The sequence below is a fragment of the Microtus pennsylvanicus genome, chromosome 3, assembly GCF_037038515.1.
Source record: "Microtus pennsylvanicus isolate mMicPen1 chromosome 3, mMicPen1.hap1, whole genome shotgun sequence".
Taxonomy (NCBI): domain Eukaryota; kingdom Metazoa; phylum Chordata; class Mammalia; order Rodentia; family Cricetidae; genus Microtus; species Microtus pennsylvanicus.
In genome coordinates this window covers 13,267,281-13,291,353 of record NC_134581.1, presented here as the reverse complement: position 1 = coordinate 13,291,353, position 24,073 = coordinate 13,267,281, and the positions used below count along the sequence as shown (strand labels likewise).

Here is a 24,073-nt window from a genome sequence, read left to right as displayed (position 1 = left end):
AGAACTGTCAAGGCAGAGGTTGAGTCACAGGACCTTGAAAACTGGTGGGGTCTATTCTGGTCCCTGGTTGTTGTCTTTAGTGCTTGAAGTGTGTACAGTTGACTCAGTTAAATGACGCATGCATCAACCTTAATAAATCCGGTACTGACATTTGTCAGTCATATATCAGAATGACCTCAGGGGAAATTCACCAGAGGCCAAGACAGTACAGAAACAAGGGGTGGTAATGGTAGGGAGACAGTTGTGTGGTCCTTTTCCCCGCCACACCCCCCATGTTGGCCTCCAGTTCTGTATTAAAAGACCAAGATAAATTCAGACCCCTCTAGCAGAAAGAGTAGAGCCAAAAAAATCTAGCAGGGAGAGAAGAATAAAAAATCTAGGTTAGCGAGTTCAGTGACTCTGTTCCATAAACTAGCTGACCATAAAGTTAGATTGTAATCTTGAGAATAATCTTGAGAAACAGGGAGTTACCCTCTTGTGATTATCTCTAGTATTTTCGGAATTTTCCAATGACGCCCTCCCTACCCCCTTTAGGTTATTGGGTTATGGTTTCTTCCCTTAAATACCCCTTCTCCCAGCTACTCTGGGCCGAACTCTAACCCTGCGTGGGAAATGAGTTTCGGCCCCAGTGCACTGGTTCCTGTTCTGTCAATAAACCTCGTGTGATTGCAGGAAAAACGGTCTCCTGTGAGTTCCTGGAGAGGGGGCGGTCATGTTATCCCTAGACTTGAGTGAGAGTCTCCCCTATCCAGAGGTCTTTCAGTATCTCTTATGAGAAGAGGCTCTGCTTGCCTTTGTTCAGGTGATCATTTCAAGGGTGTTTGTGTGACCAGAAACTTCAAAACATACAGACTGTCTCAGGAAGCCCATCTCTTTCATCTCAGCTCCCTCTGGACACTGCTTCCCCACGCCAGCCCATCTCACTAGAACACTTCCTGTTCTTACCCAGCAACCCACACTCCAGTTCTGCGCTTCCTGATCTTACCCAGCAACCTGCCTTATCCTTCCTACTAGGGATCACGTTGCTGCTGAGACTCTGGGTTACTCCCACGACATGCCTCCCATTTAGCATCTCAGCTACTCCAACATCTTGCTAAATAAACTTTCCCCGTGCATTCTGCTGAACCCCTTGCTGTGAACAATGCGGGGAGTCTTCTCTTACCCTTCTCCTCTTCCCCACTTCCCCTCATTCCCCCTTTCCTATTTTTGGATCACACTGACCCATGAGAGAACTAGCAATGATTAAAAATTAATTCTAAACCGCACCCTTTCCAGAATACTAGGCTCTCGCTCCTCTGTGCCTTGCCTTTCCTCCTTTGTTCTTTGCCTTCTTTATATTTCTCTCTCTTCTTGCCTCAACTCCCCCGTGGCCTTGGGAGCTGTCTTCAAGATAGCTGTCTTCAGCTTGTCCTCTGGGTTCAAGGAGAGCCAGAATGGAGTCAGTTGCCAAGGACACCATTCTGCCAGGACATGGGCCACCCATCAACACAGGTACCCACCATGGAGCAGAAATCATATTTATTAGGAAAAACTACAAGCGGAAAAGTGGCCGGGCACATGTGGCACCAGGCTATGGTGGACACACTGTGGGAAGGTTCTAGAAGCCCCACACACTAGGACCTTCTCCATTCCATAGGCCAGAAGGAAATGTTTGTACAGTTGTGAAAGCTTCCTGGTCAGGAAGTGGCCTTATAAAAGCAACTTCTAAAGCTTAGCCATGAACTGTGCCCTGCTTCGTGTTGACTAACGCAGAGTGTTGTGCTGGCTCGCTGCTGTGAGAGGAGAGATGCCCTCAGTGGTGTCATTCAGACCCTCGGCCTGATCTGAATGGGGGATTGTGGAGGAGGCTCTTGTAAAACACAGTGCTGTACTGTACGCAAGCCTTCCATTCATTTGCCCAACAGATCGGGCTTGTGTCTCATCACGTGACTCTTGTTCCCCTCCCGAGGGGCTGTTCCAGATGCCCAAATTCATGTGGCGGGTCCTGGGTCTACTCAACTTGTCTTCTCTTTCCACAAGATAACTAGGTAGCTGCAGCCTTGCTGTCATGCCCTTCTGCATGGTATTGCTCAAGGTCTCCCAAAGCTGGCCACCACGTCTGTTAGTGTTCAGGCATCTGTACGGGTATGACCCTGGGGTTCTGACAGACAGGCATGTTAACCCAGCTGCTTTTGCACACAGTAAACAAAAGGAAGTAACTACTGCTTATCTCTAGGGCATTAAGGTTTCTGGCAGCAACAGCTAGAGTTGTTCAGATCTCTGTGAGGCCACACATCAACGGTGCAGGATGGACTAAGCTGAACATGGAGGCTAATTCATCCACCAGGGCTCTAGTTACAGCTTGATTAACTATTATGTATTAGGCATGGAGAGAGAGAGAGAGAGAAAGAGAGAGAGGGGGAGGGAGGGAGAGGGAGAAGGAGAGGGAGAGGGAGGAGAAGAAGAGGAAGGAAAAGGAGAGGGAGCAGAAGGAGAGAGAGATGGGAAAGTTATATATCTATATACAATCTGGAGCCCACAAGTGAGAGAAAACATATTTCTCTTTTTGAACCTGGCTTTTTTTCACTAATATAATGTCTCCAGTTTCATCAAATTTTCTAGCAAACATTGTGACATTTTAAAGATTTATTGTCTTATTCCATGTGTATGAGTGTTTCACATGTGTGTTCATGCATCATGTGCATGCCTGGTGCCCATAGATGTCAGAAGAGGGTCTTGGGTCCCCTGGTACTGGAGTTGCAGGTGGCTGTGAGCCACCATGTGGGCGCTGGGAACTGAACTAGCGTCCTCTCTGCAAGAACAGTGAGTGCTCTTACCTGCTGCGCCATCTTTGCAGCCTCCCGACCCTTTTGTTACAAACAACATAATACTGTTCTTTGCGGCTAATTGTTCTTCCTTGCTAATTCCACTGTGTATGTATAATATGTGTCCTCTATCTGTGGATGGACACCAAGACTGACTCCTTGGCTTGGATATGGTGAATAATCCTTCAAAAAATGCATGTGCAGGCATCGCTGTGGTGTGTTGACTTAGAGTCTTTCCAGTCTGTACCCGGGAGTAATATAGTTGGGTACTTTGTATGGTGAGCCTGTGTTTTAGGCTTTCTTATGAAATTTTTATAATGACTGCACCAATTTGCATTCCCATGACTAGTGTATAAGAGTTTTCTTATGTTAAGCAGTATTTATACTAAAGATGATAAATTTTTATTAATTTTGTAAAATCTAAAAACAGAATTTCATGTAGCTCAGGCTGACCTCAAGCTTTTTATGTGGTCGACATGTCTTTAAGCTACTGACCCTCCTGTCCCCACCTCCTGTGTGCTGGGATTACAGGTATGGACCACTAAGCTTGGCTGAAGATGATAAATTTAAAGTGTGCTAAAATTTTGGACACACTTGAATCAAGGCGTAGTGGTTTAGATTCTAAACATTCTAATCTTAAGAAAGCAAAGCTGACATTTAGAAATCTTATTATCATTTGTGTGTGTGATTCATTGTGTGTGTGTGACGTGTGTATTTTGAGTATGGGCAGGTGTGTGCCATGGCACATGTGTGGCGGTCAGAGGATAAATGTCAGGAGTCAGTTCTCTTCTTCCACTGTGGGTTCCAGGATTAAAAGTCAAGGCATGAGGATTCCACAGCTCGTACCTTCACCCACGGAGCCGTGATGCTAACCCAAAGCCGACTCATAGGACCTGTGAGTGGATAGAGGTATGGGAGAGAGAAGACTGGGGTGGCTAGACTTTAGCCTGAGTAACTGGGTGAATGAAGCATTCGATAAAGTTTATTGAGATAATAGAATTGAAGGTCAGGAAAAGTTGTGATTGACTGGGTGTGGAAAGACTTCTGGAAAAACCTTTTGGAGAAACAGGTGAACAAATAATAAAATCGCCCACAAATTTGAATTTTCGTGAAGGAGTAAGCTGGCGATCCTTCTCTACTTCCAAAAATTGTCAGTCTTGGAAGCTTGTTAATATATTCCGTTATTTTCAACACTGTTGATGCCACAGATATGCTGACCTTTTAACTTAATCCGGTGTAAATGAGAAAAGAGAAAACAGGAGGGAGGAAGATAGGCAATCAGCTGGGGAGCCAGGATTCCTTGTCTTGGAAAAGCAGTTGAACTTGCTGTCATCACCCTGACTTCTTTGTGCTGTTACTAGCATGTAGTTTTACTTTTGTGTGCTGTGCTGTGTGTGCCATGACATGTGTGCTGTGTGCTATGATATGTGTGTCATGATGTGTGGCGTGATGTGTGTGGCGTGACGTGTGTGCCGTGACATGTGAGCTGTGACATGTGTGCCATGACATGTGTGCTGTGACGTGTGTGCTGTGATGTGTGTGCTGTGACGTGTGTGCTGTGACGTGTGTGCTGTGACATGTGTGCCATGACGTGTGTGCCGTGACATGCGTGTCATGACATGTGAGCTGTGATGTGTGCGCTGTGACATGTGTGTCATCACATATGTGCTGTGACGTGTGTGCTGTGACATGTGTGCCATGACGTGTGTGCCGTGACATGTGTGTCATGACATGTGAGCTGTGACATGTGTGTCATGACATGTGTGCTGTGACATGTGAGCTGTGACATGTGAGCTGTGACGTGTGTGCTGTAATGTATGGTATGACTTGTGTGCTATGGTGTTTTGCCATGCTGTGTGTGTTGTGACATTGTGTTGTGACGTGCGTGCTGTGTGTCATGTGTGCCATGGCATGTGTGCTGTGACATGTGTGCTGTGACATGTGTGCCGTGACATGTGTGCCGTGACATGTGTGCCGTGACATGTGTGCCGTGACGTGTGTGCTGTGACGTGTGTGCCATGGCGTGTGTGCCATGGCGTGTATGCCGTGACATGTGTGCCGTGACATGTGTGCCGTGACATGTGTGCCGTGACATGTGAGCCGTGACATGTGTGCCGTGACATGTGTGCCGTGACGTGTGTGCCGTGACATGTGTGCCGTGACATGTGTGCCGTGACATGTGTGCCGTGACATGTGAGCCGTGACATGTGTGCCGTGACATGTGTGCTGTGACATGTGAGCTGTGACATGTGTGGCGTGACATGTGTGCCGTGACATGTGTGCCGTGACATGTGTGCCGTGACATGTGAGCCGTGACATGTGTGTGTGCTGTGACGTGTGTGCTGTGACATGTGAGCTGTGACATGTGTGCCGTGACATGTGAGCCGTGACATGTGTGCCGTGACATGTGTGCCGTGACATGTGTGCCGTGACATGTGAGCCGTGACATGTGTGCTGTGACATGTGAGCTGTGACATGTGTGCCGTGACATGTGTGCCGTGACATGTGAGCTGTGACATGTGTGCCGTGACATGTGTGCCGTGACATGTGTGCTGTGACATGTGTGCTGTGACGTGTGCTGTGACATGTGTGCCGTGACGTGTGTGCTGTGACATGTGTGCTGTGACATGTGTGCTGTGACATGTGTGCTGTGACATGTGAGCCGTGACATGTGTGCCGTGACATGTGTGCCGTGACATGTGTGCCGTGACATGTGTGCCGTGACATGTGTGCTGTGACATGTGAGCTGTGACATGTGTGCTGTGACATGTGAGCTGTGACATGTGTGCTGTGACATGTGTGCCGTGACATGTGAGCCGTGACGTGTGTGCCATGGCGTGTGTGCCGTGACATGTGTGTCGTGACATGTGTGCTGTGACGTGTGTGCCGTGACATGTGTGTCATGACATGTGTGCTGTGACGTGTGTGCTGTGATATGTGTGTCATGATGTGTGGCGTGATGTGTGTGTCGTGACGTGTGTGCTGTGACGTGTGTGCTGTGACACGTGTGCTGTGACGTGTGTGCTGTGACATGTGTGCCATGATGTGTGCGTTGTGACGTGTGTGTTATGGTTTAAATAAAACACTGTGCTTCCCCAAGGGGCACAGAGGCAGAAGCACTGCAGATCCCTGAGTGGTAGCAGTGGGCAGTGGGTCATGAGACCATGGTGGGCCACGAGACCATGGTGGGCCACGAGACCATGGTGGGCCACGAGACCATGGTGGGCCACGAGACCATGGTGGGCCACAAAGGCAGCCGGTCTCAGGTAGGGAGCCATGTGGAGGGTGAGAGACAGAGACCTATCAGGCACACCATGCAGAGAAAGTGGGTATTTATTTAGTGGGTTATGGAGGGGAAATGGAAAGGGAAGAAGGGGGAAGAGCAGAGAGAGGCAGAGAGAGAGAGAGAAATGGAGAGAGATGTGGGGAAGAGATGGAAAAGAAGGAACTGGCAGGCTGGAAGCAGAAGGAAGATCCATTTGCCTCTGCTGGGGGTGGGGGAAGGGGGGAGTGGCTGGGGCTTGTCTCTTAAAGAGACAGGACGGACTATTACAGTGTGTGTTGTGACATGTGGACTGTGATGTATGTGAGGTGATGTGTGTGCAGTGGCGTGTGTGCGGTGACGTGTGTGCGGTGACGTGTGTGCGGTGACGTGTGTGCGGTGGCGTGTGTGCGGTGACGTGTGTGCTGTGACGTGTGTGCGGTGACGTGTGTGCAGTGGCGTGTGTGCAGTGACGTGTGTGCGGTGACGTGTGTGCTGTGACGTGTGTGTTGTGACGTTTGTGCGGCGACGTGTGTGCGGCGACGTGTGTGCGGTGACGTGTGTGCGGTGACGTGTGTGCGGTGACGTGTGTGCGGTGGCGTGTGTGCGGTGACGTGTGTGCGGTGACGTGTGTGCGGTGGCGTGTGTGCGGTGACGTGTGTGCTGTGACGTGTGTGCGGTGACGTGTGTGCGGTGACGTGTGTGCGGTGACGTGTGTGTGGTGACGTGTGTGCGGTGACGTGTGTGCGGTGGCATGTGCACTGTGAGAAAACTCCTGACAGAGCAGCTTCTGGGAGGGAAGGTTTATGTCTGCTCACAGTTTAGAGGGCAAGTCCATCACGGATGGTGGCAGGAACAGCATAGTTTGTAGTGGTGGTGGGAGCCTGTGGCATGGCGTGTTCACATCCTGGTAGGGGAGAGAGCTCAAAGGTCCGGCTAGAACCAGGCATGACCTTCAACGCCTTCCCAAGTGGCCCACTTTGGCTAGCTGGGCCACTATCCTGAAGGTTCCAAACCCTCTCCCAAGAGGGCTCACAGTGAGGACCAGGGGCTCTGACCATGAGCCCTTGGGGGACATTTCACTTTCTGGCTGTAATGATTCTGCCACACAACATACCTGACACTTCCGGGTTCTAGGGCCACACACGTGCAGACAAACCCTCAGGCAGAAGTGCCTAATGGCCCTGAGGGATCTTAAAGGACCCTGCGTGACCCTTGTGTAGCATGGTTGCATCACCTATTCTGATGCAACTGTGTGAGCCCTTGCATGCATGCGTGAGCTCCGTCATCTACGTATGATGTAACCATGTCATCCCTCTGTGCGCATGCGCTAGGCAGGCTTTAAAAGCTGGACGCTTTTTTTTCTTCAAGCTCTTTCTCTCTGCACACTGACCTCACCAGGCCTATAGACCCCCCCCCCCAATAATCTCCTAAGCGGGTTTGTTGCATGTTCTGTGTTTCCTTCTCGCTCATGCCAGGTAATTTTGTGAGACTCAGGAGTCTCTCTTGTCCCTCTCCTGGGGTCAGGATCTGGAACCAGGTATTTTTTCCACAACAACCATGTGTTCCATCTTTCTGAGTGTGACCTCTATGCACACCACTGGCTTCAGTTGGTGAGTTTCCCCATTCTGGTCAGCTTAACCGTTTCTCCAAACCCAAGGAATTGACTGTTGAGCTCCCGGAAATCTTCTGGTGTTCCTAGAAACAGGGGACAGTCCCCAACCACGGCCTTCATGGATACAGTTGAGCCCTTCGCTGACAATTAAACACAGCGATTTCAGTATTCACTGAACTCCCTCCCGATACTGTCTTATGTTTCTGTTGTATTATTTTCACCTGCATCTTCATTCTCTTTACTGATTTTTCTTTTTTCTTTTTTTTATTTTTGAGACAGGGTTTCTCCGTAGCTTTTTTGGTTCCTGTCCTGGAACTAGCTCTTGTAGACCAGGCTGGCCTCGAACTCACAGAGATCTGCCTGCCTCTGCCTCCCAAGTGCTGGGATTAAAGGCGTGCGCCACCACCGCCTGGCTTTACTGATTTTTCTAATCCCCAATGCCCCTACCCTAGTAAGTGGTGTACTTGTAGAAGCTGGTTTCCCACAAATTAACTAGCACCATGATTTGAAAGGAGGATTTATTTTTGAAGTTAAAATTAATATTGAATCTGGGGCTGAAGAGACGGTTAAGAGGTAAAGATCATTGCCTACTCTTCCAAAGGTCCTGAGTTCAATTCCCAGCAACCACAGGGTGGCTCACAACCATCTGTAATGGGGTCTGGTGCCCTCTTCTGGCCTGCAGGCATACACACAGACAGAATATTGTATAATAAATCAATAAATATTAAAAAAATTAATATTGAACCTTGTCTCTTTCACTAATCAATTCCATACCTGTATCACTTTTCTGAGCCTCTGCTTCCTTGTCCATCAATAGGTATAATAGTTGGGGCTGGAGCCATGGCTCAGTGGTTAAAGTACATACTGCTCTTGCCAAGGGCCTGAGCTCAGTTCCCAGCATCCAGATAGGGATATCATACCCACTTGTACATCCAGCTCCCAAGGATATGACGGCCATCACAGGCACCTGCTTTCACACTCTCCCCACAGATACACACGACACACCCACACAGAGATACACATGACACACCCACACAGAGATACACATGACACACCCACACAGAGATACACACGACACACACACACAGAGATACACATGACACAGCCACACACAGATACACATGACACACCCACACAGAGATACACATAATTTAAAATGAAGATAAATACTTTTCGAGTGTAATGGTAACAATATGTCTGTCTGTGATCTGAGGAATTATTTTTATGTTTTCCAGCTGAATTGCCCTTGTGTCTAAAAAGCCTTACAGGTGTCATGGACAACAATCACAAACCTCTCTGCTCTCTTCTTCTGTGAAAAAGAAAGTTCCTGGACCCCATTATCATTGCATTCTCAACAGCAGCAACCCTGGTGCTCTAGGCCTGAGAGACGGAGCGACAGTGTAATTTCAAAGCCCAGAATCTGTGTGCTAAACCCTGTTGGTGTAGCCTGACATCAGTTTTGTTGAGCTAACAGACTGGATCTAACTGTGCAAACTCGGGGAGATTCAACTAAATACATGCAATGACGTGCATGATCACGGCAAAAGACTGAACTTTATTAAAATAATCTCCAAATTTTATTGATAAACATGGCTTTTAGAAGGCCGCTTAAGTTCACATAGAGACCAGATCTTTGCAAACCTTATTTTATGCTACGGTACTGCTTTTGTTTCTGTAGATAGGCACATTGCTCTCCTGTTCAAAGGAAAATTAGAGAAAAGACTGCATGTGATCATGCTTCCTGGGGGAACTGGTGCAGCAGACATACCATGCAGTGTTTAAAGCAGGGCCAGGAGATCCAGATCCCTTCTGGAGTGCATGTACTTTAAAATACGTGGATTTTAAACCTAGAGGGAAATTATAGGAAAACAAAACACAAGGTCTGAGGCCTTGATACTAAACGAGCTCACGGTCAGAGACATTTGGAATAACGCACGGCTTGGCAAAGAGCCGCCATGGGCGTTGGGAAGGGATGTGCAGCAGAGAGACTGGGGTTTAACTGACTTCCAGCCCAGTGACCTGGTGCTCTGTGTCCTCTCGGGGTCAGGGAAGCCGGAAGCTCTCAGCTGACAGTTGTCTGCCTTTCCACCTCCTCTGGATTGTTCCGCAGTCTCAGCTTCGTTTCCAGCCTCTGCTTCCATTCTTCCCTGAGTCTGGAAATAGAAATGTGCGCAGATGGGGTCCGCTCTCTACAGCCGTGGCTCTGGGAAGCACCCTCCCATTTCCTCCCTGAAACCCTTTGTGTACTCAGGTCTTAGGAGGGTGTGCAGAGGACTTGCAAATCAAGTATCTATGCATATTTGCTTACATAGATGAAAATGAACAGACCCGCTTTCTGACTGGGGGTTCTGTGAGTATTTATGCATATGCTTGTGTGTGTGTGTGTGCATGCAGAGGCCAGAATCAATGTCAGGTTTTTTGTTTGCTGTTCTCTACCTTATTTTTTTTTTAATTTTTAAAGATTTATTTATTTTATGTATGTGTACAAGTGCTGTATCTGCATGTATACCTGCACACCAGAAGAGTGCATCTGATCTTACTACAGGTGGTTGTGAGCCTCACATGATTGCTGGGAATTGAACTCAGGACCTCTGGAGGAGCAGCCGGTGCTCTTAACCACTGAGCCATCTCTCCAGCTCCTATTTTTACATTTTTTTTGAATGGATACACATACACACACAAACACATACAAGTAAACATACCAAAAAGTTAAGAAAATAACTTGGAACATGTATACATATTGTTTCTAATCATTTTCCCTCTTCTCTTTTTAGGAAATAAATGTGATAAATTAAAAAATACTAAGTTGATTTGGGGAATATTGCTGAGAAACCACAAGGAATTGCCTGCTATAGAGAATGAATGTGCAGCCATAGTTCAGTTAGACCCGTGAGCATGCTGGGAAATGATTTCAAAAGAAGCTCATTGGTGCACTTCTCAGGCGTGAAATTCTGCAGAGGAAGAAGCTATCACAGGACTCTCCCGAGCCTGGCCTCCATTTCCCCTATATGCTGATCTTGTAGTCTATCTGAAAGTTTAATCTGAGTGATGCAAACTTACTACTGCCTCGGACTGCATATAAAATGTATTAAAGCACAACTTCCTTCTAGAAAAAAATATTACAATATTTAGAAAATATAAGTCAGCCCCCTATTTTTACATTTTTGATATAGGATCTCTTACTAAACTAGAGCTGGCCAATTCAGCTAGACTGGCTAGCCGGCAGGCCTTACTAATCCTCTTGTCTCTGTCTCCCCAGCATTGGGATAATTGGTGGGCACTGCTGTGCCTGGATTTTTTTTTTATGTTTGGCCTGGGACTTGAACTCAGGTCCTTATGCTTACATGGCAAATGCTTTTCCAACTGAACCAGTTCCTCAGTCCATTTTGTAGCTGTTTTTTTCTCTCCTCCCTTCCTCCCTCTTCCCTCTTTTTATTTTTAGCAGTTTCATGTTGCCCAGACTTACCTCAGAACCATCTCCAATACCTCCATCTTATATTTTAAACTTTTTTTTACTATTTTTCCTTTTTTCAATAATGTGCATGTGCGTGTCTGTGTGTGCGTGCGTACCTGTGTACTCAAGGAGACCAGAGTTGTTGAATCCCCTGGAGCTGAAATTACAGGTGGTTGCCAACACCCACATGGCAGCTAACAACAGTCTGTAATTCCAGTTCCAGAAGATCCAACACCCTCTTCTGGCCTCCAGGGCCTGGCATGCACGGGATGCTCAGACACACAGGCACAACATCCATACACATAAACCAAAATTATATGTCTTTTTAAAATGTGTTCAAACAGACACGCGGCTGCATACTTTCTCAGCGCGCTCCTTCCCAGGCGGTGCTCCTCGGACTGGCGGTAGAATGTCTGTTTGCCGATCTCTCTCTCCCAGAAGCGTTTGAGCTCGTGGCAGGTGTTCCCACAGAAGACCTCTCGGCGGACATACTGGCTGTTCATCCCCTGAAAAAGAAAAGCGGTACTGAAGCCCTTCCAGGCATGACCCCTGGGATTCTGCAGGGTACGGGGTCCATTTGAATCTGGACAGTGCTGTTTCCTTGTGGCTAGCCATAGAATCGGCCACCTGGCCTTCTGAGAGCATCCCTCCCTCGTGAGGGTGCTGGAAGACTGAAAAAAGGGGGTCCGAGCGTGGAGAGCGGAGTGCACCTGGGTAGTAGTGATGTCGGCACTGGCCTGGAGATTTCTGTCGTTCTCCCTTACTGAAAGGCAAGCCCTCAGCAGTAAGCACAGGCATGGTGGGCTGTGGATTCTGGGCACCCACCTGAGGAGTGACAGAAACTGCCTGTGTCATCTCAAGTGAGGACAAGCATCATACTTCTAAAAGGTTCAAGCTCTCTACTAAAGGGGCTTGTGATTGAGAATGATCCAAGGCTTTGACACATCCAACCGCAAGCTGTTTTCAGGCTGTATGCACACATGTGGGTACCATATATGAAACTGTACATGCTAAACGGCCAAAACACTCACTTTTTATTTCTTTCTTTGTTTGAGATAGGGCATCGCTGTGTGGCTCTGGAGGGCCTGGAACTTGTTGATCTATAACTTGTAGATCAGATTTCCTCTATATCATAAAGAACCACTCAGTTCCACCGCAGTAGTGCACGATGCCTTTTGTTTTGTTTTGCTTTTTGAGACAGGATTTTTCTGTGTAGCCCTGTCTGTCCTGGAATTCATTCTGTAGACCAGGCTGGCCTTGAAGTCACAGAGATCCGCCTGCCTCTGCCTCCTGAGTGCTGGGATTCAAGGTGTATGCCACCACCGCCTAGTGAGATCACATTAAAAAAATATTTATTTTTATGTGCATTGGTGTTTACCTGCATGTATGTCTGTGTGAGTTTGTTGGGTTCTCTGGAACTGGAGTTACAGACAGTTATATGTTGCCATGTGGGTGCTGGGAATTGAACCTGGGTCCTCTGGAAGAGCAGCCAGTGCTCCTGACAGCTGAGCCATCTCTCCAATCCTCAGAGAATTTCTCTAAGAAGCTCTGAGGACACCAACTGAGTGGAATCAGAGGTCTAGAGAGAATGGTTTTAAGATTCCCCTCTCCTAAAAGAATCTCCATCCAATTGCCCCAGCTCTCATGGTCACTGTGAGAGAATCCTGGCCTGGATCTTTACCCTGAGGTATGGCAGTCCTTCAACACTCCCCATGTAGTTATGACGGTCCTTCCTTCAACACTCCCCATGTAGTTATGACGGTCCTTCCTTCAACACTCCCCATGTAGTTATGACGGTCCTTCCTTCAACACTCCCCATGGAGTTATGACGGTCCTTCCTTCAACACTCCCCATGTAGTTATGACGGTCCTTCCTTCAACACTCCCCATGTAGTTATGACGGTCCTTCCTTCAACACTCCCCATGGAGTTATGACGGTCCTTCCTTCAACACTCCCCATGTAGTTATGACGGTCCTTCCTTCAACACTCTCCATGTAGTTATGACGGTCCTTCCTTCAACACTCCCCATGTAGTTATGACGGTCCTTCCTTCAACACTCCCCATGTAGTTATGACGGTCCTTCAACACTCCCCATGGAGTTATGACGGTCCTTCAACACTCCCCATGTAGTTATGACGGTCCTTCCTTCAACACTCCCCATGTAGTTATGACGGTCCTTCCTTCAACACTCCCCATGTAGTTATGACGGTCCTTCAACACTCTCCATGTAGTTATGACGGTCCTTCCTTCAACACTCCCCATGTAGTTATGACGGTCCTTCCTTCAACACTCCCCATGTAGTTATGACGGTCCTTCCTTCAACACTCCCCATGTAGTTATGACGGTCCTTCAACACTCCCCATGTAGTTATGACGGTCCTTCAACACTCCCCATGTAGTTATGACAGTCCTTCAACACTCCCCATGTAGTTATGACAGTCCTTCAACACTCCCCATGTAGTTATGACGGTCCTTCCTTCAACACTCCTCATGTAGTTATGACGGTCCTTCCTTCAACACTCCTCATGTAGTTATGACGGTCCTTCAACACTCCCCATGTAGTTATGACGGTCCTTCCTTCAACACTCCTCATGTAGTTATGACGGTCCTTCAACACTCCCCATGTAGTTATGACGGTCCTTCAACACTCCCCATGTAGTTATGACGGTCCTTCCTTCAACACTCCCCATGTAGTTATGACGGTCCTTCCTTCAACACTCCCCATGTAGTTATGACGGTCCTTCCTTCAACACTCCCCATGTAGTTATGACGGTCCTTCCTTCAACACTCCCCATGTAGTTATGATGGTCCTTCAACACTCCCCATGTAGTTATGACGGTCCTTCCTTCAACACTCCCCATGTAGTTATGACGGTCCTTCCTTCAACACTCCCCATGTAGTTATGACGGTCCTTCAACACTCCCCATGTAGTTATGACGGTCCTTCCTTCAACACTCCCCATGTAGTTATGACGGTCCTTCCTTCAACACTCCCCATGTAGTTATGACGGTCCTTCAACACTCCCCATGTAGTTATGACGGTCCTTCAACACTCTCCATGTAGTTATGACAGTCCTTCCTTCAACACTCCCCATGTAGTTATGACGGTCCTTCCTTCAACACTCCCCATGTAGTTATGACGGTCCTTCCTTCAACACTCTCCATGTAGTTATGACGGTCCTTCCTTCAACACTCCCCATGTAGTTATGACGGTCCTTCCTTCAACACTCCCCATGGAGTTATGACGGTCCTTCCTTCAACACTCCTCATGTAGTTATGACGGTCCTTCAACACTCCCCATGTAGTTATGACGGTCCTTCAACACTCCCCATGTAGTTATGACGGTCCTTCCTTCAACACTCCCCATGTAGTTATGACGGTCCTTCCTTCAACACTCCCCATGGAGTTATGACGGTCCTTCCTTCAACACTCTCAATGTAGTTATGACGGTCCTTCAACACTCCCCATGTAGTTATGACGGTCCTTCCTTCAACACTCCCCATGGAGTTATGACGGTCCTTCCTTCAACACTCCCCATGTAGTTATGACGGTCCTTCCTTCAACACTCCCCATGTAGTTATGACGGTCCTTCAACACTCTCCATGTAGTTATGACGGTCCTTCCTTCAACACTCCCCATGTAGTTATGACAGTCCTTCAACACTCCCCATGTAGTTATGACGGTCCTTCCTTCAACACTCCCCATGTAGTTATGACGGTCCTTCCTTCAACACTCCCCATGTAGTTATGACGGTCCTTCAACACTCCCCATGTAGTTATGACGGTCCTTCCTTCAACACTCCCCATGTAGTTATGACGGTCCTTCAACACTCTCCATGTAGTTATGACGGTCCTTCCTTCAACACTCCCCATGTAGTTATGACAGTCCTTCAACACTCCCCATGTAATTATGACGGTCCTTCCTTCAACACTCCCCATGGAGTTATGACGGTCCTTCCTTCAACACTCCCCATGTAGTTATGACGGTCCTTCCTTCAACACTCCCCATGTAGTTATGACGGTCCTTCCTTCAACACTCCCCATGTAGTTATGACGGTCCTTCCTTCAACACTCCCCATGTAGTTATGACGGTCCTTCAACACTCCCCATGTAGTTATGACGGTCCTTCCTTCAACACTCTCCATGTAGTTATGACGGTCCTTCCTTCAACACTCCCCATGTAGTTATGACGGTCCTTCCTTCAACACTCCCCATGTATTTATGACGGTCCTTCAACACTCCCCATGTAGTTATGACGGTCCTTCAACACTCCCCATGTAGTTATGACGGTCCTTCCTTCAACACTCCCCATGTAGTTATGACGGTCCTTTTTTCAACACTCCCCATGTATTTATGACGGTCCTTCAACACTCCCCATGTAGTTATGACGGTCCTTCCTTCAACACTCCCCATGTAGTTATGACGGTCCTTCCTTCAACACTCCCCATGTAGTTATGACGGTCCTTCAACACTCCCCATGTAGTTATGACGGTCCTTCAACACTCTCCATGTAGTTATGATGGTCCTTCCTTCAACACTCCCCATGTAGTTATGACGGTCCTTCCTTCAACACTCCCCATGTAGTTATGACGGTCCTTCAACACTCTCCATGTAGTTATGACGGTCCTTCATCACTCCCCATGTAGTTATGACGGTCCTTCCTTCAACACTCCCCATGTAGTTATGACGGTCCTTTTTTCAACACTCCCCATGTATTTATGACGGTCCTTCAACACTCCCCATGTAGTTATGACGGTCCTTCCTTCAACACTCCCCATGTAGTTATGACGGTCCTTCCTTCAACACTCCCCATGTAGTTATGACGGTCCTTCAACACTCCCCATGTAGTTATGACGGTCCTTCAACACTCCCCATGTAGTTATGACGGTCCTTCAACACTCCCCATGTAGTTATGACGGTCCTTCCTTCAACACTCCCCATGTAGTTATGACGGTCCTTCAACACTCCCCATGTAGTTATGACGGTCCTTCAACACTCCCCATGTAGTTATGACGGTCCTTCCTTCAACACTCCCCATGTAGTTATGACGGTCCTTCCTTCAACACTCCCCATGTCGACATCAGCACCTAGGCAACTGATCTCCATCTGCACTGCGGGGCTCTGCTCCCCAGGTCTCTTCTCTGGCTTCCCCCAGCGTATACAGCACAAGGCACAGCCAGGTGAGTCCCTGTTGATACCTGTTCCCTTTTCCTCTCCACCTGGGACTGGCCACCTCTCAATCCCTCGAGAACTGGTCCACATTGCCACTAGTATAATCCCTAGTACACCTTGCACAGTGATGGTCTGGGCACCCCTGCTTTCTTTTCACACACATGGGCAGACCTTCTTGCTCCCATTAAATAAGAGCCAATTCCTCTCTGAGTGAGCCAGGACATTTCCTCCAGATTGACATCTCCCGTGTCTTTGTGGGAACTGTAGCAAACAGGGGACCCCCAGCTCAGTTTCCAGCTCCCACGCTGGGCGGCTCACAACTGCCTGTAACTTTAGCTCCCAAGGATCTGACACCGTCTCCTGGTCCCCAAAGGCACATATGTGGCAAACATACACATACACACAAATGAATAAAAGTTTTAAAAAATAGGGACTGGAGAGATGGCTCAGAGGTTAAGAGCACTGGCTGCTCTTCCAGAGGTCCTGGGTTCAATTCCCAGCAACCACATGGTGGCTCACAGCCATCTATAATGAGATCTGGTGCCCTCTTCTGGCCTGCAGGCATACGTGCAGGCAGAACACTACATATAATAAAAAATTAAACAATATTTAAAACAAAGTTTAAAAATATTCTTGCCACTCATAGTGATATATACTTTTCTTTAATCCCAACACTCAAAAGGCAGAGGCAGATGGACCTCTGTGAGTCTGAGGCCAGCCTGGTAGTCATAGCAAGTTCTAGGCTAGCCAGAGATACATGGTGAGAATGTGTTTTTAAAAACAAAAATCTGAGGCCAGCCTGATCTACAGAGCGAGTTCCAGGACAGGCACCAAAGCTACAGAGAAAAACCAAAACCAAACAAATAAATAATCTGTGGGTCCCCCTTTTCTTATCTTCAGTATTTCCCTCAAATTCAAGTCTGGTCATAGATTTAAGTGCATTGCAACGTATAAAGTATTGACTCCACGTGCATCCAAAATGCTTGGTGCCAGAGTGGTTAAAGATATTTGAATATTTACATATGCATAATGGAATGTTTTCCCAATTCTAAACCTGAAACTCATTTGTGTTTGGTGCACGCCTCATGCACATAGCATGGATGCAGTTTTAGGCACCATTTTAGAGAATTTTGTGCATGAAACCATTTCATGATGTGGAATTTTCCACTTGTGGCAGCGTGTCAGCACTCAAAGAATTTTGAATTTTGGATTTTTAAAAAATTTTAAATAATAGTTATATTTGGCAACCTGTCAGTAAAGCTCCTGAAAAAGCATTTTTTTTCCACGTTCAGTAAGACACATGCAAGGGTGTGGATTTCTCAGAGAGCTGTACTTGAGTTTCTCAGCAATAGCTGAGCCATAAACTATATTGGTGGCTCTTGAATTACAACTTTAGGAGTTATAGCTCCTAAACCATTTTTTTAAATAGCATATACACTACTAAATAACTCTGAGAGTACTAGAAGAGTGTCTCTTTCTGCCTCCATATGCCCAGAGCCGAGGGCAGGTACTAGAAGAGTGTCTCTTTCTGCCTCCATATGCCCAGAGCTGCACGGGTCCTGTCTCATCTCTTTTCTCCATACCACTTACAGTGCTTTGCCTATGGTTAGGTCACTGAATGAACAGGAGAGAAAAGGATGCTAAAGGTCATAGGGCAAGGCTGTGTCTAGGATGTCATCAGGAAGCGTCTCCTCGATAGCAGACTACAGCTGTTGGGATAGGAGTTCGGACAAACTGAGTCCACATTGGGGGGGCGGGGCTTGTGGGTCTCTCTGGGGATGGGGCATGCATATAGGCTGACAGACAGGAGTAACCTGGGAGAGAAGTTGGTCTGTTCAGGGACTCTGCTGAGTCACAGCCCCACCTACAGAAGCTGGGCGGAGTTTGCTGGGTGGGCTGGGGACAGAGACTTACTGCAGAAGTACCTGGGTGCTTTGTAAGACCTTGAAAACGCGTTGTTCCCTTGTTTATAATTATGGCTGGGTAGCTGTGTGTAGTTATTAACATGGATCGACCTATATACTAAAAATGGATGGATTTTCTTACACTCAAGGCTCCATAAAGCTAAAGAAATTCTTATTTTCCAGATTGTTCTCGCCCATGGAGTGTGAGGAGTACCTCGGGATTAGCCTCTTGTCTCTAGGGTCAGCACATCTGCAATAGGGTATGTGCTTTCTGTGTTAGTGTTTTGGTTTTCTGGCTTTTACATAGAGACCAGCTGCTTCTCCTCACAGACATGTGAGGTAGAGGTGTTCACTGTGGAAGGCTCTTTGGGAGCACAGGGCACTGTTCTAGAGAAACAAATGACCCCAGTGGAGGCCACCACTGGCCAGACTGTCCCGCAGTTAGTTTTGTTCCTCCCGCTTCCAGACAGTCACCATGGCGCCGCTCCCCCATCAATCAATGCTTCAACCTAGAGCTCATTCAGCTGCAGAACACTTGACACTCTTACATCCGTGCGGCGTCTATTCTGCAGGAGGAGCCCGCTCGTGTTTAGTGAGTCAAATGAGAGAAAGAACGTTCCTCCCTGCGAGTCCAAAGCCGTGCCAATAACTTAATCCCTCAAGTCTCAGGTTGCCTGGAGCATTAAGTCTAAATGAAGGAACCGGAGAGGTTTTTTTCTTTTTGAGTTTTGGCTCCTCCTGGTCATTCTTATGACTCTTGGCTAGAGTGCCTCATTGTTTCCACATTGGACTGTGTGGACCAATGGCAAACTTCTTGCATGACCAGCATGTGCTAATGGCAACTATTTTATCAGGGCTGTCTTCCTCATTTCTAAACATGATTAGCTACTTTTCAGATTCTTCTCACTGTTATCACTATTATTATTTTTAAAGATTTACTTTTATTGTAAGTCTATGCATGTTTGCCTGTGTATACACACCGTTCGCATGGAGTATCCAAGGAGGCCAGAAGAGGGTGTTACATATCCTGAAACTGGAGTTACAGGAAGTCGTGAGTCACCCAGTGTGGGTGCTGGGAATTGAACCCACCAGGTCCTCTGCAAGAGCAGCACGTGACCTAACCTCCCCATCTTCCTTCTTGCATGTGGGTAGTGTGTGTGTGTGTGTGACAGAGAGAGAGAGAGAGAGAGAGAGAGAGAGAGAGAGAGAGAGAGAGAGAGAGAGAGAGAGAGAGCTGCAGGGTATCCCTCTTTGTCAGTCCCCATCTTCTTTCTTTGGATCAGGGTCTCTCTCTCCCTGAACCTAGAGATCATGCTTTGGCTACACCTCCAGCCAGCAAGCCCCAAGCACTCTCTTGTCTCTGTTATAGGCATACATGGGCTCACACTGAACCTTTACATGGGTGTTGGGATTGGAACTCCAGTGCTCATACGTGAGCAAGATATCTAAGCCATCTTTCTACCCCTCAAATTTTTTCTTTATGAGTATGGCTTGTGCTGAAAAGAGAGGTTCCAATTCCTGGCAAAATGGAGAATAGACACTCCACTGTTCTCCAAAGAATGTGTCGCTAAGAGTTGGACACAAACCATACGCTACCATGTGAGGTTCTGAACTGAACATAGCAGGAGAAGGCTTTCAGGGAAAGACTAGAATTGTAAGATTACTGAGCACTGCAGAACTTTCCATTTGATTCCGGTGCTTCTCAGTTTAGACTCAAGACACTGCCGGGCGGTGGTGGCGCACCGCCTTTAATCCCAGCACTGGGGAGGCAGAGGCAGGTAGATCTCTGTCAGTTCGAGGCCAGCCTGGTCTACAAGAGCTAGTTCCAGGACAGGCTCCAAAGCTACAGAGAAACCCTGTCTCGCAAAACCAAAACCAGAAAAAAATGAAAAAGAAAAGAAAAAGAAAAAAGGACGACACTCTGAAATGCTCCCAATGCTTTGAAGATGAAACACCTGCTCTCCAGTAGAGGGCGCTGCAGCCTAGCAAGAGGAGCTAACCCTTCTGGCCTTTTCCGTCTCTGTGGTCCCAGCAAAGCTCGGCCACCCCAGTTTTAGATTTTAGCCTAAGGGACTGGAAAAGGAGAATTCAGAGATTAGAGGCCGTGAAGGAGAGGGGTTAAAGAGTGAAGAGCCAGAAAATGAACAAAAAAAGGCTACAATCCCCCAATTTGGAGAAACAACAAACAAACAAACCCCCACAAATCCTCAATCTTTAGCTTCAAGAACTTGAATCCAAAGAAACCCATATCCAGACACGCTAATCAACGTGCTGAGAGTGGGAAAGGCCACGTGCTGGAAGCAGCCGGGTTTTCAGAACGCACGGACGAAACCTGGCAGAGCTGGGTAAAGGAAACGGACTTGTCTGGGTATGGTAGGAGATGACGTTTCTCCTCTCTGAATACTCAAAGGAACCAGTAGAGAGAGCGTAGCTGAAGAAATCATAGATATAAAAACATATGCATGTCAACCGACTAGATTGAAGTGTGTTCTACAAAGCATTTGACCCAACAACAGCTGGACACTCTTTTCCAGTACACACGGAATAAACTACTCAGAACTTTCCTGGAGGAGTCAGGATGTAGCCCGGTCCAGTGCTTGCCTAGCATGCTTGAAACTCTAGGTTCAGTCCTCCTCAAGGCATAAAGTGGGACGTGCTGGTCCATGCCTGGGAGCTGGAGGTAGGAAGATCAGAAATTCAAGGTCGTCTGCAGCTACATAACAAACTCAAAGCTAGCCTGAGCTACAAGAGACTTTGTGGGGTTGGGGTCAAGAGGGCTTTTTCAGGCCTAATGACCTAAGTCCACCGGTTCCACATGGTCGAAGGGACAGAACTGACTCCCAGTAGTCTCCCTCTGACTTCCACATGTGCCCTAAGACATGACCGCTCCCCCAAAAATGTAATTTATGAATTCTTGAAGTTACTCAATGAATTTAGCAAGGTTATGGGCGTATAAATGACTCCAAGCCAAGCCACAAACACAATGAACAATCAGAAACTAAAACTAAAACCTCAGTAGCATTTGCAGTAATTCCCCCATATAGAACAGCACTTAGATATTAATCCAATAAAACACATATATGTTTGCTAAAGACTAATGAGTGAAATACCAGAAGCCTTCTTTAGAAGGAGAGACATACAATGCTTGTGATTCAATATAGCAAAGACATCAGTCTCCCCAAACGAATTTATTCATGTACGATAATGAGAATGAAAATCCAGGGTCCGTTTTAAAAATAGATATTAACAAGTTAATACTGAAATTTATCTGCCAAAGGTAAAGGACCCAGAGTAACCAAAGACCCTCTGAAAGAAAAGAACAAAGTGGGAGGAACAACTGACCTGTAAACCACATGATAGAGACAGGTGGGATTGGCAAATTGATGTTCCAAGGCATAGCACAACACAGAGGTCAGCAGAAGGTCACCCAATAGGGAAAGGATAATGTTTCAACAAATAGCATTAGAATAATCAGACATCAGTATGAGAAGAAAAACAGGCTCAATATTAACCCCATCCTGCACAAAAATGAACTCAAAGCAGATTACAGATCTAATTATAAAAATTTTAAGGCAAAATATAGGAAAGGGTTTTTTTCCCCCTGCAGGTTGAGGTTTGACAGGAATCTGAGATAACATCGAAAGCTCTACCCACAATAGAGAAACAAGCAAACAAACTGTTCTTCTTCAAATATGACAAACATGAAGAAATGAAAGGACATGATACAAATGGAGAAAATATTTGTAAATCTCATTTACGGCAAGAGACTGGAACATATTAATTAAGAACTTTTTCGTTTCTTTATTTGACACAGGATTTATGTAATCCTAGCTGTGAGGGTCTTATTAGGTGAACCAGGCTGACCTTGAACTCACAGAGATCTGCCTGCCTCTGTCTCCCAACAGCTGGGATCAGAGCTGTGGAGGAACAGCACTTTCTTGTATTCTGATTGAAAGTGGGGGAGTCAGGTATACACATGTAGAGTAAAATTCATTGGAACTGAGTACACGCAAGTGTTCTACTGTGTGCTAGTGTAAAAACAAAAAATTAATACCTCAGTACTGGGAGGCAGAGGCAGGAGAATTGCTGCAAGTCCCAGGTCAGTCAGGGCTATATAGACCTTGTCTCTCTAAAATAAAATAAAATAACAAATTAGATGAAGTGAAATAAAAAATAAAAAAGAGAAAATGTTTTAAATAAAATTTCCATTTTTGTTCATCGGCTCAGATTCACTCACTGAAGTCTCAAAGACAACTTGCTGCTACGGAATCCCCCCCCCCAGCACTGCCACCCCTTCATCCCTTGGGCCATCGGCCTTCTTGTCACCCACGAGTTGTTACGAATACATCAATGGTTCAAGACCAAAATCTGAATCAAATTCTGCTTTTTAACTGGATCCGAGATGGTTTGTGTACATTTTGCAGTCTGAGATGCTCACTTCAGAACAATGACCACAATGAGGGCCGGTGCTCCAACCTCAGTGTTTTAAGAAGTCACGGAGACAGTGTCTCTATGTGAGTGTGGAAAGGGCCTTTGTTGTCTGGAGTTTTGGTGTCTCTCAGTCAGTATGTAACCAGTCTCACAATGCTGCCATGACCGTACTGGAACTCACTATGTATACCAGGCTAGTCTCAAACCCTTAGAGATTCGCCTCCCTCTGCCTCTCCAGGCTGAAACTAAAGGTGTGTGCCATGTACCTGGCTTTAAACAAAATAAATAAATAAATACACAAATAAATAAATAAATAAAAATCAAGACAATCAGGTCACTGGTGAGCAGATACAAGAAGGAAGTTTTGGAGGAAAACGTGAATCCAGCCCTGTGTTAACTGCCAAAGTCATGAGCCATCATTGATCTGAAGCTAAGGGCACACTAGCTATGAAGACCGACATTTTGACTTGGCAGCTGGAAATAAGCAGCTTACAGAAGGGGGTGCCCACTGCCATTCCTCCTCGAAGCGTTGGACTAACCTCCATCCTAGGCTCTTTCTTGTTGGACATCGTTTACCTTTGAGATGTGTCTGCAGCTGTCTGTGTGGTGTTGAGCCAGTATCACCCTGCTTCCCTCAGCTCTGCAGCTCACGGAGGCCACTGCCTGCTTCTGAGCCCTCAGGGTCTCTGCCTTTTATACCCTGAGAGGGAGAGTTCCAGGAATGCCTGGTCCTGTCAAGGTTACAGGTACCAATTAGCAGCAGAATACCGAGATGACAAGGTGGCCTTATTCCTGATGAAAAATGGTCCCCATTCCCTGATCCCACTGCCCACCAGGCGAGCTTCGGTGCTGGCAGGCCCTGCCGGGGCCATGACTTGGCTAGTATGGGGCCGGTGTTTAGAACATGGTGTGGATTAGGTGTGAACAGGGATCCTCAGAGCAGCAGGCAAACCTGCCTCTGTCCTCGGGGTAAAGGAGCCCTGGCTGTCGTGCTGAGCTGCAGTTTGGGGTCACCTTACAGGATGACTTACAGAGTCGTGGTGTTCATTGAAGCCCTTAATCCGTGAACAGAGCCAGCATGATGAAGCTTCAAAATCTGCTTAGTCCTCCGCGTGAGGAGCTGACTACCAGCAATGGTTTCCCAGAAACGCGCAGAGCAAGAAGGACTTCTTAGCTGACATGTCCTTCACGTCTCTTCATTTTCTTTAGATTTATTGTATTTTTGTTTATATGTATATGTCTGTATGTCACCAGTGCTCAGGTTTCCTCGGAGACCAGAAGACGCTGTATTCTCTGGGACATTGAACTACTTGACATTGGTACTGGGAACTGGCAAGCAGTAAGAGCTTGTCACCTCTGAGCCATCTCTTCTTAGCCCCTCTCCATGCCTTCTCAAGGAGCACATTGGTTGTATTTTTGAGTTGAACGTCTTGG

The 24,073-nt window shown here is 47.0% G+C and overlaps 1 protein-coding gene across 1 annotated transcript; it reads right to left on the bottom strand.

Moving 5' to 3' along the window:
* Positions 1 to 9,259: 9,259 nt before the first annotated feature.
* Positions 9,260 to 23,290, bottom strand: Fam240a (family with sequence similarity 240 member A). The gene is made up of 3 exons (XM_075967698.1): positions 23,179 to 23,290; positions 11,496 to 11,641; positions 9,260 to 9,834 (listed from the first exon to the last, which is right to left on the bottom strand). The coding sequence occupies exons 1-3, from the start codon at positions 23,206 to 23,208 to the stop codon at positions 9,744 to 9,746; spliced, it is 267 nt and encodes an 88-aa protein (XP_075823813.1). The 5' UTR covers positions 23,209 to 23,290; the 3' UTR covers positions 9,260 to 9,743.
* Positions 23,291 to 24,073: the final 783 nt, after the last annotated feature.

Coding starts and splice junctions, on each gene's coding strand:
- Fam240a (XM_075967698.1), bottom strand. CDS start 23,208: ATGTCCAACAAGAAAGAGCCTAGGATGGAG. Junction 11,642..23,178: donor AGAAAGAGCCTAGGATGGAG/GTTAGTCCAACG, acceptor TTTCTTTTTCAG/GGGATGAACAGCCAGTATGT. Junction 9,835..11,495: donor GGAAGGAGCGCGCTGAGAAA/GTATGCAGCCGC, acceptor TTCTATTTCCAG/ACTCAGGGAAGAATGGAAGC.